The 16,345-nt window shown below is 44.5% G+C and overlaps 5 protein-coding genes and 1 long non-coding RNA gene across 6 annotated transcripts; 3 read left to right on the top strand and 3 right to left on the bottom strand.

Annotated features, from left to right (window-relative positions):
- Window positions 1–2,181: 2,181 nt before the first annotated feature.
- LOC135612018 (uncharacterized) lies at window positions 2,182–7,580 on the top strand. The gene is made up of 12 exons (XM_065107738.1): window positions 2,182–2,314; window positions 2,425–2,561; window positions 2,730–2,799; window positions 3,118–3,201; window positions 3,597–3,713; window positions 4,225–4,668; window positions 4,779–5,185; window positions 5,341–5,440; window positions 5,540–5,599; window positions 5,686–5,772; window positions 6,657–6,785; window positions 7,068–7,580. Exons 2-12 carry the CDS (start codon window positions 2,449–2,451, stop codon window positions 7,380–7,382), a joined length of 1,926 nt encoding a protein of 641 aa, XP_064963810.1. The 5' UTR covers window positions 2,182–2,314; window positions 2,425–2,448; the 3' UTR covers window positions 7,383–7,580.
- Window positions 7,581–8,375: 795 nt separating this feature from the next.
- LOC135612020 (uncharacterized) lies at window positions 8,376–8,891 on the top strand. Its single transcript, XR_010486712.1, has 3 exons — window positions 8,376–8,508; window positions 8,592–8,706; window positions 8,773–8,891. It is a non-coding gene; the product is annotated as an uncharacterized LOC135612020 (long non-coding RNA).
- A 536-nt stretch (window positions 8,892–9,427) lies between these two features.
- LOC103983582 (uncharacterized) lies at window positions 9,428–10,014 on the bottom strand. The gene has a single exon (XM_065107740.1). The coding sequence runs from the start codon at window positions 9,938–9,940 to the stop codon at window positions 9,575–9,577; it is 366 nt and encodes a 121-aa protein (XP_064963812.1). The 5' UTR covers window positions 9,941–10,014; the 3' UTR covers window positions 9,428–9,574.
- Window positions 10,015–10,991: 977 nt separating this feature from the next.
- On the bottom strand, window positions 10,992–11,723 carry LOC135612019 (uncharacterized). Its single transcript, XM_065107739.1, has one exon. The coding sequence runs from the start codon at window positions 11,636–11,638 to the stop codon at window positions 11,144–11,146; it is 495 nt and encodes a 164-aa protein (XP_064963811.1). The 5' UTR covers window positions 11,639–11,723; the 3' UTR covers window positions 10,992–11,143.
- Window positions 11,724–12,944: 1,221 nt separating this feature from the next.
- On the top strand, window positions 12,945–13,280 carry LOC103983751 (allene oxide synthase 1, chloroplastic-like). Its single transcript, XM_009401022.3, has one exon. The coding sequence runs from the start codon at window positions 12,945–12,947 to the stop codon at window positions 13,278–13,280; it is 336 nt and encodes a 111-aa protein (XP_009399297.3).
- A 553-nt stretch (window positions 13,281–13,833) lies between these two features.
- On the bottom strand, window positions 13,834–14,467 carry LOC108952863 (uncharacterized). The gene has a single exon (XM_018826212.2). It carries the CDS (start codon window positions 14,436–14,438, stop codon window positions 14,127–14,129), a length of 312 nt encoding a protein of 103 aa, XP_018681757.2. The 5' UTR covers window positions 14,439–14,467; the 3' UTR covers window positions 13,834–14,126.
- Between the last annotated feature and the right edge of the window lie 1,878 nt (window positions 14,468–16,345).

The following is a 16,345-nucleotide window of genomic DNA, read 5'->3' as shown; positions in this document are numbered from 1 at the left end:
GAGCACTAAAATGGTTATTTTGTTCAGCATTGTTTCCGCTGTGAAATAGTTGCTGACAATTAATAGTTGCTTTGTTGGTAGCAGTCAATTAATATTTGTGGAATGTATGGTGTTAGATTAGTCTACAAGCCTGATCTAATTGTTTCTTCTTCTTCTTCTTCTTCTTCTCTCCTCGAAGACTTAATCGAGTCTTAATAATAGTGAAGGAGAGTGATTCTGGCAATCTTAAGCCTGTGATTAGCTTGAATAGTATTTTCTTTTGTTCATCATGTGGGGACTAAGACACTGCTATTTAATCTCATGGCAGCTGACTCCGATCTTTCTTTTGGTCCTCGGAGAAGATGATTTGAGATTCTCTTGGCATTTGACCTTCAACTAAAGACACGAAAAGCTACAGAAGCTTTTCGCATGACGATCTCAAATCTCAAAAGCTTCGCTCGAAACAGCTGCTCCTCCATGTGCTCTCTCGGTATCAAAGAAAGTTCCACTACCACATACATGAAACTACGAGCATGCTTGCCAGTCTTTTGGACTCATATCACTTTCGATCATGTAACTGTTTGCTTGCATCACGTTTGGTTCTTTCAATGGTTTTCCCACCTACAGATAGGCTTTCTCCACTTGGGAGACAATACTTGAAACAAAAGCTACCCTTTTCTCTGCAGTATGTGCTCTATTCTTTATCTAGTCTTTGCACTGGAAGGCTCCACATTAGAGTCATTGCACTCATTGCTTCTCATGATCTAATTATCTACTTAACTTTTCTGTGATTTAGCAGGTCTCAACAGAATCACCTCATACTTCTTAAGCGATTGCAGGAGATTTGTGGAGGGATAAATATTATAGTGATGGGTTATGTTCTTCACGTCCAATAAGCAAGCTTTTGCTTCTCCCCTGCAACACAAAGTGGAGGTCCATTCTCTTAGATCTTCATCCCTGCCATGCTCCAATCGTCAAGGAAGAAATGCGGTGATTTATATTGCGTACAACATGTCAGCTGCCAGAAAGATTCAAGTCTGAGAGCAATAAATTTAGAGCTTAATGGTTGCAATGCCAACAGTTTGTTTGGCTGTGGAAGGAACAGCTCAAAACTTTTGCAGCACAGGAAATGGTTGCATAGAATATACATCGGCTCCTGTTCTATTCTCGGGGTCTACTCTGGCTTGCATAGAATACTCTCGGTGGTGCAAAGCTGCAGGTTGGTTGATGACAGCAGGACTTCAGCCCCCTTGTTTCTGCTGGCCATGCCCATGGGACTCAAGAAAAGGTGAGTCTTTTTCCCATCACCAGAGGAAAAAGGTGGGTGTGGGTACTGACCACCTTGCCCCACACTGTCTCTTTAATTGGTACCAGAAAACACCAGAAACCTACCAAAATCATTTAAGAAAGCTGATTCTTTGACAAGCATTAGGCTGCTTGGGACAGAGGACAACAAAGGTATCTTAAGCTTCTTTTGAGATGATTTATCCAAAACAAGGGGAAAACCCCAGTAGTGCTAGTTTCATTTGAAGTAACCACTGCCACTAGACCCCTCACTTTCACCCCTTTTGAGGCTTTGCTCATCTTTGGTAATCCCCATTTTAAATGATCTTTACATTCTCCTTTTTGTCCTTTCTGCTGAGAAACCTTGCTCAAGACCAGTTCTATCTTGTCTCTTATCCATTTCTATCAAGAGCACCTGCTTCATGCTGCTGGAAAATTTGAATTGGTGCACAAATTTTGAGTGCTATCTCGAGACATGCTAATGCTCTAATTTCTAGTCAAGCAAGTGTCAGTAAAAAAGGGACTTGATTCAGTGTATGAACAGTGTTGTGGTGCCAGGCATGTGAAGATCATGTTTATCCCCACAAACATAATCAATCAATCCATACAAATTAATTTGACTTGGTTTTATTTAAATAATGCCTCAATAAATGAGTTTGAGAAAGGTAATGTGCATCTGATCTCTGAAGGACCACCAGTTGTTGTTGTGTCAGGATTGAGGAAAGGCAAAAAAAGGAAAAAAAAATGTGAGAAGAACTTTGACATTTATTGCTCTTGTATGACTCCCAAGAAAGAGGTCTACCATTCATTATTTTATGTCTGTGAGTGGCATAGGTCAAGGTGTGTCTGTGGGGTTGGTTGGGAGCCTTTAAAGAGGCTCTTCCTGCCTTTCGCTGAAACCTTCCAAATTGGTTGTTTTATTGTTTGGCCTGTGTTGCATGCTGCTTTCCGCAGTGGAGGAACTGTGGTACTTGGTGGGAGCTGGAGATACCTGTAGACCCATTTGGCCATTGCTGTCACTGGCTTTGCTTCTTTTCAGATACCCATAGAGGTAAGTAGTAGGATCTGCTTGCTCTGAAAGAGTGAAGACTCATGGCCTTCTCGGTGCCATCTTTTCTTTTCATGCCTTCTCTGATAAATGCTTCTTACTCTGTGTTTCAGCCGCTTCTCTAAGGATCTACGCTCATGGAGTCTGAGGGGAAGCATGACATCCAAATGCAGGGTGTGAAATGTCAAACCCATTTCTTGGACAAAATGCATTCCCGCAAGATATCTTCCGGGCACAAGCGCTCCAAGAGGTAGCTTATCTCCTTCCCAAAACTACCGTTGCTATCTTGTCATCGTGCCACTGGTTCTTGATGGACCCATAGATCTTTGTCGAGAGCTGTGGTTATATTAGAGCTGCAGAATATCGGCACTCATTTCTGGAACCATTTCTCCTTGTCACTGCTGCTCTTTGATTTCAGTGACTCCGAGAGGAGAAACAACGAAGATATATTGGACTCTTCGGCTAAACCAGTTCATCATGCTAAGCCGGTAAAGCTCGTCTCCTCTCTTTTGCTCCTCCCAGATTCCAGGATCTCGTAGCGATCTTGTGGTTCTTAAATGACTGGAACAATTTAACCTCTCCTAGATTTCTCTGTTTTCTGTTTCTAGTCTTTATGTCCAAAGTTCGGTCTTTTGTTATGATCCATAAGTCAATCGTGCATACATGAGTAATCTGATAAGGTCATAGATTTTTGCTTGACTCTTTTTAGCTCTTTTATACACCAGTTATGCATTCAGCAGCAGACTATCTTTCATCTGCTTCGTTCGACTTAGGGAAGCACTTAATCTGTGTTTCTTTGATTCAAGGTTAATGGAAAGTCTACTGGCGACGGTGAGATCCACGATAAGCAATCGCCTGGCGCTAAGGTCCAAATATCACTGAAACGAGAGGTACTTAGATCTGTTTCATTTTATTACCACAAATGTGGGCAAGTCAAGTTATACTGATCAAGATAGCATTTAATTAATTCTTCTTAAATAGTTCCTCTCTCTCTCTCTCTCTCTCTCTCTCTCTCTCCATATATATATATATATATATATATATATATATATATATATATACACACACACTTTAGCTGAAACGAGAAGCTGTATTTTCTTGCTTGGTTCCTCGCCGTTATGATTCAGTACATAGTAAGCACTATAACCATCCTGAAAATTCATTTATAACCAGTTTTACATCATTTTCAATTTTCAACAAAATTGTTCAAGAATCATGGAGAAAGTGTCGAGCAATATTCGTAGATTTTTTTTGAATTTTTCCTACTTGCGTTAACATGCTGCAGATTCTGCAACTTGAGAAGCGGCTACAGGATCAACTGGTTATGCGATGTGATCTAGAAAAAGCCTTGGGGTATGGCTGTTCTGTGGTTTGTTCCTCGAAAGAAAGTTCAATGCCAAAGGTAGCTGCCATTTAATGCTTTCCTCATCCTTTTCTTGGGTCTTTTTGCAACTGAACAATATCAATTACATTAACTATCTCATTATGTAAATATGTTCATTTCTGCTCAATTAGACAGAACTAGGAAAAAACAAACACATTGATTGGGTTGGCATCGATTAATCCAATACCATAGTGTTATTATTATTTTATATGAGATCCATCACATTGAGTGCTTCTTACACTAATCAATTACCGTGCGGTAGAAAACTCTACAAAGTAATATTTTTAATACATTATGAGTGTAATTTCTGTCCTTCATGCTGACTCGTTTTCATAGACCATAAGCATGTTGATCTGGATTTGACCATGATCTAGTGAATGACTACTATATATCAACTTTGTAAGAGTTGATATTCATTCTCATTCTGAATTTGTCTACACTAGTCGAATTTTATGCAAATACATTTTGTTGTATACTTAATATGTCAGTTTCTGTTTGCTGATATAGCTAAAACTGCTTGTGTTTTCAGCCTACAAAGGAACTGATAAGGGAGATAGCCATTCTAGAATTAGAGGTCATGCATCTGGAGCAGTATCTGTTGTCACTTTATCGCAAAGCTTTTGAGCAGCAAACATCTACCTTATCTCCTCCTGCTAATGGAAACAAAACTAAAAAGGTTTTAGGTTCTCAACCAGAGTCACTTCATGAGTCAGCGAAACTTAAAATCTCGTCTAAGAAAGGAAGCTCGAGAATTCAATCTAGTCAAGCAGAGGTGCCACAGAAATGGACCGCTGACTCGGTGAATCAAGATTGTGAAGTCAAGTGTCAGGGGAAGTTACTTGGTTCTGATGTTCATCGCAGCCATTCTTCGCTTTCTCACCGTGCTGTTTGTTCTGCTAGAATTTCACCTTCAGAGGAAAGTCTTGCTAGAGCTCTTGACTCATTCCATTCTCAACCTTTGTACCTCCACGAGGTAAGTGGATGTCAATCTTTTACTAGTATCAGATTTGGACCACAATTTTTGCAACCGAGTGACTGTGAAATTCATTTCCTAATTTTGATTCTGAAATTCTCCTTGTCCAGGAAGAACAAAATGCTAATTCGGGGGTGATAAGCTTGGCAGAATATCTTGGGACTAGTATCACCGATCATGTTCCAGAGTCTCCTAATAAACTTTCAGAAGATATGGTCAGATGCATGGGTGCCATATATTGCAAACTGGCTGACCCTCCATTGGTTTATCATGGCCTTTCGTCATCTCCTGCTTCATCTTTCTCATCTATGAGTGCACTCTCTCCCCAATATCTGGGGGATATGTGGAGTCCTGGCTATAAAAGAGAATCGAATCTAGATTCTCGGTTAATTAATCCTTTCCGAGTTGAAGGACTGAAAGAATTCAGTGGACCATACAATGCAATGGTGGAGGTGCCTCTTATTTGTAGAGATCGTCGGAGGCTGAGGGATGTTGAAGACATCCTACATAACTACAAGTGAGTTGCATGATTCCACCTCAACTCTTGTCTAGTGCTGCTACTTTTTACCTGCATTGCTTTTCTCATTAGTGCGATGCTAAACTTCTGCACTGCCAAGCATTACGAGTCTTAATTACCTGAGGCATAATAATAAAATTGAAACTTTTTGATAGATTAATCCTTCAGCGATTGGAGACAGTTGATCCAAGAAGGCTGAAAAATGATGAAAAGCTTGCCTTTTGGATAAACGTACACAACGCCATCATCATGCATGTAATTTTTTTCTCTAGAGCTATAATTTTCTCCAGATTTTTCACTCCTAGCAGAAGAATATCTTGCACCTTCTAACTGGACTTTTGTGGACCTTCTCAGGCATATATAGAATATGGAATTCCAGAAGGTAATGTGAAGAAAACTTCTTTGCTCATCAAGGTACATAACAATGATTAAGTGAAAGAATGACGAATCAAGTATTGCCTTTTGCTTAGATAATGTGAAATAACATACACATCTTACAGGCAATGTGCAGTGTAGGTGGTTGTTCGACAAATGCAGCCATGATACAAGGTTACATTCTTGGGTGCAGGACACACTGTTCCGGGCAGGTAGGCCTCGTACTCTTGTTCTTCTTTAATTTTTCTACCTACAATGGCTGAGAAAGATCTTAGGATTATGCAGTCACATGTCCACCATAACTTCAATAGCTCATGCCCACAACCATGTCTTCATCTTACCCAATTAAATCTGTTCTTAGATTTACTGTTGTTCATCCATCAAGCATGTCAAAAAGCTGACGTAAACTGACTGAGGAATTTTATGTATTAGGAATATGTAGAGAAAGGAAATGCAAGGATTTATATGCAGACAAGTGAAGCTGTTGAAACTAGGCACCTAAAGTAGTACATATCATTGTAGTATAAATTTATGCCTATGGAGTAGAACTTAAACGCACAAGCAAATGTAATTAACTATGAATAACACATAAAACCAGAAGAAATAACAGAAGTTACAGATCCATCGAATAATTGGAAAAAGCAGGTGCTTTGAGCTTGGCTGATTAATTGTCATGAATATAGCTAGCTGGAATCTATACGTGTAGCATTCACATTCCTGCTATGGAGAGTCGATGATACATATAAAATATGGCCTGATCTTGAGGTATAGATACTGAGATTAACCTCCAATATATAGGAGAAGATAGATGTATAATTATTGTATCACTGTATTGTAGGGAACCTATCTATTTGTGTATAAGTAAGAGATATAGAGATGCTTAATCGAAAATAGAGAACTGGTCAGAGATTTCTGATCTCATTTTCCAAAAAATTTATGATCTAGTAGTAAGAATACTCACGTACAAGGGAGGATGGTAACAGTCACAGGCACATCTTCTATTGGTACCTGCCTCGTATCTGTACCTGTGTGTTTCTGTTCAAAAATTCCGAACATTCCCAAATGAGGCTTATGGAGTGTCCTGCTTTCCTTGCAGTGGCTTCGGACATTGCTCTATCCGAGGTTAAAGCAGAAGGCCAGAGATGAGTGGCAAGCCTATGCAATTGAGCAACCAGACCCTCTTCTATACTTTGCGCTCTGTTCGGGAAGCCATTCTGATCCTGCGGTAAACTTCTTAATTGCATTCATCTGATTTTTTTATGTTTTCTTCACCTTTTTTTTTTTCCCTCTTGTTACAGCTGAGTGATAAAAAATGAGCATAAAAATCATGTCATCTTTTGTGTCTTACGGATCATGATCTGCTTGATAATTACAAAGAGCTATTTACGAAATCTTTTTAAAATTGTTAGTTTATGTTCAACAAATTTAAAATTAGAAGCATTTATGTGTTTAGGCCTCACTCTTTTCATACTTGAATTTAATGGCTTCGTATGTATGATGCTGGCAGGTCCGAATATATAACTCTGATAGACTGTTCCATCAGCTGGAATCAGCAAAGGAAGAGTACATTCGTGCTACCGTTGGTATTTGGGAGGAACAGAAGATCCTTCTACCAAAGCTTGTAGAATCATATGCTAAGGACACAAAACTAAGCTCGCAAAGCTTGGTCGACATGGTTCAACGTTACCTTCCCGAGACTCTTAGGATGGTCATGCAGAGATGCCAACAAGGCAGATCGAAAAAGATCATCGAATGGGTACCTCACAACTTCAGTTTCAGGTATCTGCTCTCCAGAGAATTAGCATTTCCTCAGATCAACTGACAAATAACACGATGCTGGCTGTGAAAGAGGATTCTCATCTCTCTTTATTTTGTTTTTCTTGTACAAAAGAGCTGATGCATTTTGTATATTGAGAGGTTGCAATGCATCATCACCTGTGCATAATTCAGTTGGCCTTGATGAAATCCTGACATTAACTTTGGCATAGAAAGTAAAAAAGTATATTTGCCTTTTTGTCAAGGAGATGATTGCATGGCTTGTACTGACCAGTTCGAAAGGATGATGGCTTCTGCATCTTCTCAGGTGTTTCACTTGCTACTGGAAGTTACTCTCATCATCTTTCAGGATTGTTAATTGAAAGAAGGATATCACATAACAAAGCAGTTCAAGCTTTCACCGAGTCCAACACAGACATAGTAGACTCATGTTTCTGCTTGAATCAAAGGTGGAGAAGGATGTTTCTCCTTTCCTTTTCCTGGAGAATAAACATGATCTGATCAGACTGCAGGAAAAGGCTATTGTGTTTTGTGTTTTGGTTTGTAATCTCTTTTTGCAATGATATGTTGGGAAGTCACAAAAGTAGGATTCTGTTTCCATATTTTTTAAAATGAAAAATGAAAAAACAATTTCTTAGAAATCCAAAAAATTGGGTTTTTGGAAGTTCCAGATCGTGTGTTTTGGCAAGAAGAAACGCCAACATCTCAGGATGATAAGGATGAAGAGCAGCAGCAGCAGATGCTTCTCGCGAGTCGTGCTGCGCGTCTTCCGCCGCCACCAATACCATAACTGCATCTTTCTTCCTCATCTGTTGACGTCAAAGGAACAGCAGATGCCGCCGCCGCCGCCGTTGGCTTCGACACATCTCCCGAGTGGCAGAAGCCAGCCACGAGTGCTAGTAGGTGGATTTGGTGTCAGTCCTTTGCCACTTCCATGTGTTCCAACTTGTACCTGCATCTGTCTCGTTGTGCTCGGCTTTCGGACCTCTCCATGCTCTATATGAACACACGGACGGAGAGAGTAACTCGTCGGAGGAGGCAGAAATGGAGGCGGCTTCCGAGGGGGAGTCTCGAGCCATTGCTTTCGGTGAACAGAAGGAGGCTCTCGTCGTGAGGTCATGGAATGCGATGAGGAAGGATGCAGCCGATGTTGCACTGAAGTTCTTCTTGAGGTGCCTCTCTTGCCTGCTTCCTTCCGTCTCTGTTCTTCGTCACCGCGTCGCCGGCAACACACAGTGTGTTCTGCTCTTGGCAGGGTCTTCGAGATCGCACCTTCAGCCGCTCGACTCTTCTCCTTCCTGCGCGACTCCAACGTGCCGCTCGACAAGAACCCAAAGCTCAAATCCCATGCCATGTCTGTGTTTACCATGGTATATCTTCTTCCTTCCTTCCCTTCCTTTCTTCCTTCCCCCATTCAATGCCGTGTTCGGTTGCAGGTGTGCGAGTCTGCGACACAGCTGAGGAAGAAAGGCAAGGTTTCGGTGAGAGAGACGACGTCGAAGAAGTTGGCGGGCACTCATCTCAAGGCTGGCGTCATCGATAAACATTTCGAGGTTATTACTCATCGAAGAATCGCTCAAACCAATTGATAATGATTGTTAATTCCAAGCCAATGGGTTTTTTACGCAGGTGGTGAGGTCTGCGTTGTTGGATACCATAAAGCACGCAGTTCCGGAGATATGGTGCCCTGAAATGAGTGCTGCCTGGGGAGAAGCCTACGACCACTTGGCTGCAGCTTTAAAGGAAGAGATGAGGCTTCTCACTTCTTCTTCCTAAGAAGTGGTAGCTTTGTGCATCCTCTGATGAATAAAATGATATCTTATATATAGGGTTTGAATATAGTCTAATAGAAGAAGAAGAAGAAGAAGAAGAAGAAGAAGAAGAAGAATACCACTTCGGTAAGCTTTGGAAACTGAGTGTGCAACCAGAGATTAATAATGAATGGCTCCCTCGCAACATGCCGAGGGGAAGAAGAAGAGTCGAAGCTCTTCCCATGACACTCTCTCTTTGTTTCGTTCGTGCTCTGCTGCGAGTGAGCATCGTAGAGAAGGGCAAAGAAACTGTTTCCGGTTCTTGATTTCAACCCTCATCGATCCGAAACAATCTTAGCTTCATATGAATACGAGGATGAAGACGGAACATATAGCTTTGGGTTTTAGCCGTATCGTCTTTACGCAAAAATGGCTTCTGCTGCTGTTCTATTAACGACGGCACACAGAATCGATGATGGCATGCACGTCAGGAGGGCAGGCGGAGGGCGGCGCTGGCCTTGGCGGCGAAGAGGCAGAGGTCGGGGAGGGAGAGGGGGCGGTGGGAGTAGGAGAGCGGGAGTAGGAAGTACAGCTGCCCGGGCTGCAGCTTCTCCCCTTCCCCCACCACCGGCGGATGAGCCCCCACCTGCATCGCCTCGCCGCTGCAGACGTAGTACCCCGGGCTCCTCGCGACCACGCGCCCCGCCGGCACCGCCGTCTCGTACTCCTCCATCTTCCCGTCGGCGCGTATCACCTTCGCCGTCGCCGAGGAGGACCACTGCGCCGTCCAGCGCCGTTGCTGCTGCTGCTGCTGCTGCCTGACCTTGGACGACACCGGCGCACAGTTCCCCATCACGTATCTCTCCCGGCTCGCGACGTGTGCATGAGAGAGAGGGACGCTCACTGACCGCTGAGACCCATCAGTGGACTTGATATAACGCAGCGGACGCAACTGGATTCTCGCAGATTTACCAAACTAACCTTCGCTTTGACCCATTCCATAGCGTGCGAACGCCGCTACTTTGACCCCCACAGAGAATGCGCAAAGCACCAACTCGTCCATCTTCTTCCTCTGATCAAATCTAACGTTTCCGCGAACGATCTGTCTGCCCTCAAGTCCAGCGAGAGCTCAGCTTCGTGGTCTTATCCGACCATCAAGAAGCATGTACGGAACGACAGCATCGAACAGGAGGAAGACGATTGCACATGAGATGTTTGTGGAAAGGACGAGGACAACGATGCAGAGAGGAGGGGAAGGGCAGAGTAGGAAACGACGGGGAGGGGAATCTTTCTGGGTAGCTTCGGATGGGGTTGGCCTCACGGGTCACCCGTGGCCGTGACGGGTGGCTTTTTCCTTGAGCTGGAGCGCAGCAGGTCACGCCGGCCTGCTTTCGTGGAAGTCTCCTCCTCCGGCTGGTCATCTCATGTGATCCAGCAAAAGTGAGCAGGTCAAAAAGATCGGGAAGGGTGGGATGGTGACGGTGGTGGTGGTGGTGGTGGTACTGTTGATTTCGACGTCTCTTGCCCTCTTTCTTCCTTGCCGTAGAAGCATATCCATAGCTGGTCAGCATCCAGCACTCGGTACTCGTTTGTATTACTGCAGCAGTCACAGCTTCTCCTGATTGCTTTGCTATAGAAGAGAAATGAGTCGTCGACATGGATCGAGCCCAAATCCATGAGATAATGACAACAGAAGCCCATACAATATTCTATAGCCTCCTCAAGACACTTGCAATTGCCGACAAAGTTCTCTAGTATTATTGACATCATTTTTTATTTGTTTTTGCGTGGAAATTGGAAAAAGAAATCCCCCAAATATTTTATTTTATTTACAGAATTAATAGACCAAAATTTTCCGATTGGCTGCGTTGCCAAAAGCTTCCGATCGCGTCGACCTCCTACATCATCCCATCGATTAATTAGATCTCGAACGTCCATCCTCGATCCACCGGTCGACGTCTGCCCGTGATGACCATCGAACTCTTTCACTTGGACGGTTCAGATCGTTCCGCCCGATCTTGTATTCAAGGTTTCCGCCTCCCCCTCTTTTACCTCTCTATTCCGGAATGGCGCTCAGATCCGGCGCAAACTTGCGCCGTCCGCCACCGCCTCTACTACACCTCCGCGCCTTCTCCTCCTCCCTCCCGCCGATGGGCACCGCCACCGACACCCCTGCGGGAAACACCTGTGGTGACACAACCCCCCCGCCGCACTGACCCGCGGCGCCCACCAGCGCGGCGCTCGCCTTCACCGCGAGCCTCGCGAGGTCCTCGGCCTGGAGCGGGCGCTTCAGCATCGACCGCGGGAGCGCGAAGTAGAGCTGCCCAGGGCGGAGCTCCTCCTGGCCGCCCACCCCGGAGACGAACGCATCGAACTCCATCTCGTCCGCATCGCACACGAAGAAGCACGCGGCGTCCTTGCCCAGCGCGCCAACGGCCGTCACCGGCCGCGAGTACTCGCGGAGCCCACCGTCGGGAAGAACCACCTTCGCCGTCCCCGCGGCCCCCACCACCACCGCCGCCGCCGAGGCGCACGAGCTGCAACCCCCCATCGCCGAGGAGAAAGCAATGCCGATTGAATTGGCCCCTCTTTTGCTCTCAATTTGAAATCTCCGTTGCCGTTTCGCTTTCCGTCGGAGACGAGGCGCGAGTTGTTATAGGAGGAGCGTCACGCGTCGGCTATTTTGTCGTGTAGCGAAAACATGACAGACCGGAGTCCGATGATGACAGCTGGTGACGGGTCGGGAGTGTCGCTTCCGAAACGGTCATAGCTTTCGAGAAAATTACGACAGATGGGATTAACCTCGAGAACTGAAGGCACCCCCAATAAAGCCTTGGCTGAGAGTTCCAACGAGCATTTTATTATGTTGGAAATGGAGAGCCTACGTGTAGCTTTCGATAGAGTGCTTACAGTAAAAGTCGCTAAGAGATGTACGCGTGTAGCTCGTAGGGAACGTTGTGCCAAGGTCAGTCTAGTAAATTAGTTTGAAAGGTGGTCGAGGTGTCATGTTCTCATGGCCCGACAGATCGACAGAGGTGTTTTGGTGTCGCCACGTGGGGCAACTCTATCTGGCACAGGACTCGCGTGGGAGAGTAGTCGACCACGTGGTTTCTGATGCCCCGCAAAATTACTGACTCCTCCCTGCCGGGTGTTGTCCTCACCGACAAAACTTACGCCCGCGACCCACGCAGGCAATCGTTGCGTGTCATAGAACGACACGTCAGTCTTTAGCTGAAGAATTGTCAACGAAGTAAGGTGGGTCGGATACCCATGCGGATGCCATTAATTTTACATTGTAGTCAGTGCACTGGGAAGCGTGTAGGTCGCAGGAATGGCAGTAGGAGTTTTTGAAAGCCAGGAGATTGGCTGAGGTCGTTCAAGAATTGGGTCGTAGAGTAGAATGCGGACGTGGCGTGAGTCCAGGCGACGGAAGCCGGATTCCCTGCCAGGCCTCCGTGTCGCCTCGAACGGAGACCGTCGGCAGACGAACGCACCACGTGGCCTTCAATGCTTCGTACGATTTGCCTGATTCAAATGGGCTCCGCTGTCGCCCCACCCGCCGGCTCCCGTGTGACCGCGGCAGGTTTGGTCGTCGTGCACACGAGTGGATGCTGTGTACAGGCAGAGTTGGTCCATGTGGACCCGACGTGGCGGGCTCAGCCAATTACCGGGTCCCACAAAATGGTGGCCACTAGATTTTAGTTCGAATCTCTTAGTTGTCTTAACGACGGTTCCTTCTTGTGTTTAGCTTGAAGCTTGTCATCCGAGCCCAGCTCCTCGACGCCAAGCTGACAGTCTCGTGACAACCTACGCTTACGGGTGAGTTTTCCCCCATCATCGGGGACGGCGAGGTGGCCATGCGGGCCATTGAGGCGATGCTGCTGACGGCGTCTACGAGACTCTTCGGGTCGAGCCGCCGGCAGAACGGGCGGGCGAAGAGGGATACGGTGATGGCGAGCCACGACGCGGCGTTCGAGGAGCGGGCGGAGGAGTTCGCGGGGGCGGCGCTGCTGCGCCACGTCGTCTGGTCGAACGAGCCCGACACGGAGTCGACCTCCCACATCATCCCGAACAAGCAGTGCACCGGGAAGGACTTCGTGGTGCCGGTGGCGCACCTCCTGTTCGTCGAGCTCTTCCTGCGCTACGACTCCTTCGAGGTTATTTTTAGTATACCTGTGGCGTTCGGTATCTAAGAAACCACTAATAGTGAAGGTTACAGTATAATACACTAATTCTTCCTCCTCATATTCTATATGGTTTCTTTACTCTTCGGCTTAGTAGAGCTCCACTAAGTCAGTGGTGAACGGAGTCTGGTTTGATGAGGACACCGACAAAGGTATGAAACTGACCAACTTAATAAAGTCTCCTTTCCCTCACTAAACTAATCCTCGACCAAACAGATTGCATTGCTCGATGTCCAAAGGTATAGCCACTTAATCTCACTTCAGATACATGCATCTGAGGCAGAACCCAAGAAAGCAAATGCGAAGCACAGTATCTAATTCATGGATTCCGAGTTAGCAAAGCTAATTAACACCCTTTCCAGCATGCTTTGTCTTAATTGTATCAAAGCTTTAGACACTGATTCATTTCAAGCATACCAAGAACAAGAAGGCAAACAACACTACTTAAACAAGCCATTAAACATTATGCTCTCCAGATATTTCATCCCTGACAGAATCAATCATCTAACATGAATTATATTAAAGACTGCAGATAGTTCTAGTGTTCGTGAGCTCGTGGGAGATAAACGCAGGTCTGTTATTTGGATTTCTCATGACCATCGACAACAAATTTGTACCGACAAGGAATAGCTTTTGCCGGCAGCATTCAAGAGTCTGGTTCGATCACGAACATGTTCTATAGACTTGCATAACAGCGGTACAACAATTGAGTTCATTGCTTTCAGAGCATACAAGCTCGTATAAATAATGCAGAAGATGGCATGCAGCCTCTCGAGCTACGCTAAATCTTCTCTGCCACTTAGAACAGTGTGAAGAGAGGTCGCTTGAGATCACCAGCATGCAGGTGTTGGATCATCAAGGGGAGGAGAAGGCATCATCAAGCCATGCGTGAGGCTCCCCGTCCTTGTCGACGCCAGGCTCTAGCTCACGCAGGGAATGGAGAGCAGTCCGGATCTGGTTGACGCGTTTCCGATGGCGGATCCGCCGCAGCACAACGTCTCTGTCGAGAGGCTTCCGCTCGGCGCCGCCGCCGCTGCCTTCGGAGTCCGGCTTGAGGTAGAGGCAACTGGTGACCGGGCTTCCGCCGGCCGGAAGCTGGTTCTCGTCACCATAAGTGGATGTTAGTGAGGAGGAGGAGGGAGGCTTTTGGGAGATGAGGAAAGCCATGGCGAATGCAGCGAGAGTGGAGTGAAGAGACCGAGAAGACTGAGAAGGTGGAGAAGAGAAGATGGGAAGGGTTTATATAGAACGGTCTCTCAAGTCTCAGCTGCCCGGAGGAGAGTTTTGGTACTTCGAGATTCGTGTTCGAATAGAAAACTGTAACACTGACCCGCTTATTCGTCGCAAACAAGCGGATTTCGTTCTTTGGTCGGATCCGTTATAAGATCATCATGTTGCATAAATCCAGAACCCTAATCACGCATGTTTTTGCCAATCTTGAAGCAAAAAGAATAGGTACAGGATGGATCATATCATAGATTAACAGGTTAGATCCATCAGTAGATTAACAGGTTACACCCATTGGGCTCATCTTATTACGACACCTTATCTCGAGTTTCCCTGAGGCCCTGATCAAGAATTGCTCGATCATGATGATATATGTAAGAAGAACGATCGCATCGCCTTTGTCACCTCCAAAGGTATCACAAACTTAATTAGTTTTTTTTGTCTAAGTTATTCGACATATTTATATATTCGTCCACAAATGATTTGTATCATCAAAATCTCATATGATCCCTTAAGGACCTACAAAAGATAAGATGGATTAGAGAAAATATTGCTCATCATGTTATCATTATATTGCTCACCAAAGTAAAGCTTCAAGTAACTCATAATCATACCTCTATATTTCAAGTGAGGTATATTTCAAGTTCCTTACAGGATTTCTCCTGTATGTATCGCATTGTCTAAAATTGTTTTATTATGATTTGCTATAGTATGTCGCCTCCTAATGATATCTTCATTGTATTGCGATATTTGTAAGATAAATTCATATTATTATCTCTCCATGTATGACCTCTACTACCACATCGTAAAACCTCTATCACCTTTGATTGTGTTCGCTTATTTGTCAATCGACATTCGTCCACCCACTCTCGGGTCATACATAAACAAAATATAACTCTAGGATAATTCATTACCCAATGGCTCTCAAAGTCCATTAACTTTGTTGAAATTGGTAGGCCATTGTCTAGATCTTAGGCTTTTTCCTCCATTACAATCTCTGATGTGAAACAGCTTCTTTTGCTACAACTCAAATGGTAGCACTACAATATTTTTTTTTAGAAATACTTGGCTCCACGTCTTCTTGCCTCATGCCACGGCTTTTTGACCTTAACTTTATTTTCGTAAGGTGAGTCACATAAATTCCCCTACCAATTACATCGTTGAAATAATATGCATGTGCTTCAAAACTCCATTCGACTTTAAGTATCATGCAAGATAAGTTTATTCTATTAGAATGAGAGACCGATGAAATGATATAATCTTATTTTTACTTCTGTAAGAGTTCATGTCTTTGACCTTTATTTAATGAAAGCTTTGTGTCTTCACTCTATGTTTCATCTCCTATATCGACTCCCTTCATACGACTCAAGCACTTCACTAAGTTTCACTCAATTTACTCTACTCCTCTATATGTATTGAGTTGATAGTGACTTTCACACCTACCATTTAATGGGTTAGTCCTTCGTTGAGTCCGATCTTTACATTGGATCTTAGTGTATCTTCATTTGGTGATGCCTATGGTTGCTTTTCTACTTGATCTTGTAATGCATCTAGCATTATCTTGTGTAAGATCATGTGATAACTCCTCGCTACTTACTAGCTCCATTGAAGTTTATAGAGTTATTGTTTTAAGGTACTCCCCCAATATATGCAGTCTATTATATATGATTTTTCTTCTAGAGAATTGTGACTTATCTCTCTTAAATATCTATCTCATTGGAGTTTTTTTTTTTTTTGCATCATTCTCTTTGGAAGTTTTATAAACTATCATCCCCTTAGAATACTCCACCTTATTGAACATACTACATACTATTTTATCACCATAAATGCACTTGCTATATTACGAT

Source organism: Musa acuminata, chromosome BXJ2-5 (genome assembly GCF_036884655.1).
Source record: "Musa acuminata AAA Group cultivar baxijiao chromosome BXJ2-5, Cavendish_Baxijiao_AAA, whole genome shotgun sequence".
In the NCBI taxonomy this organism is placed as follows: Eukaryota; Viridiplantae; Streptophyta; class Magnoliopsida; order Zingiberales; family Musaceae; genus Musa; species Musa acuminata.
This window is presented reverse-complemented; position numbering and strand designations above follow the sequence as displayed.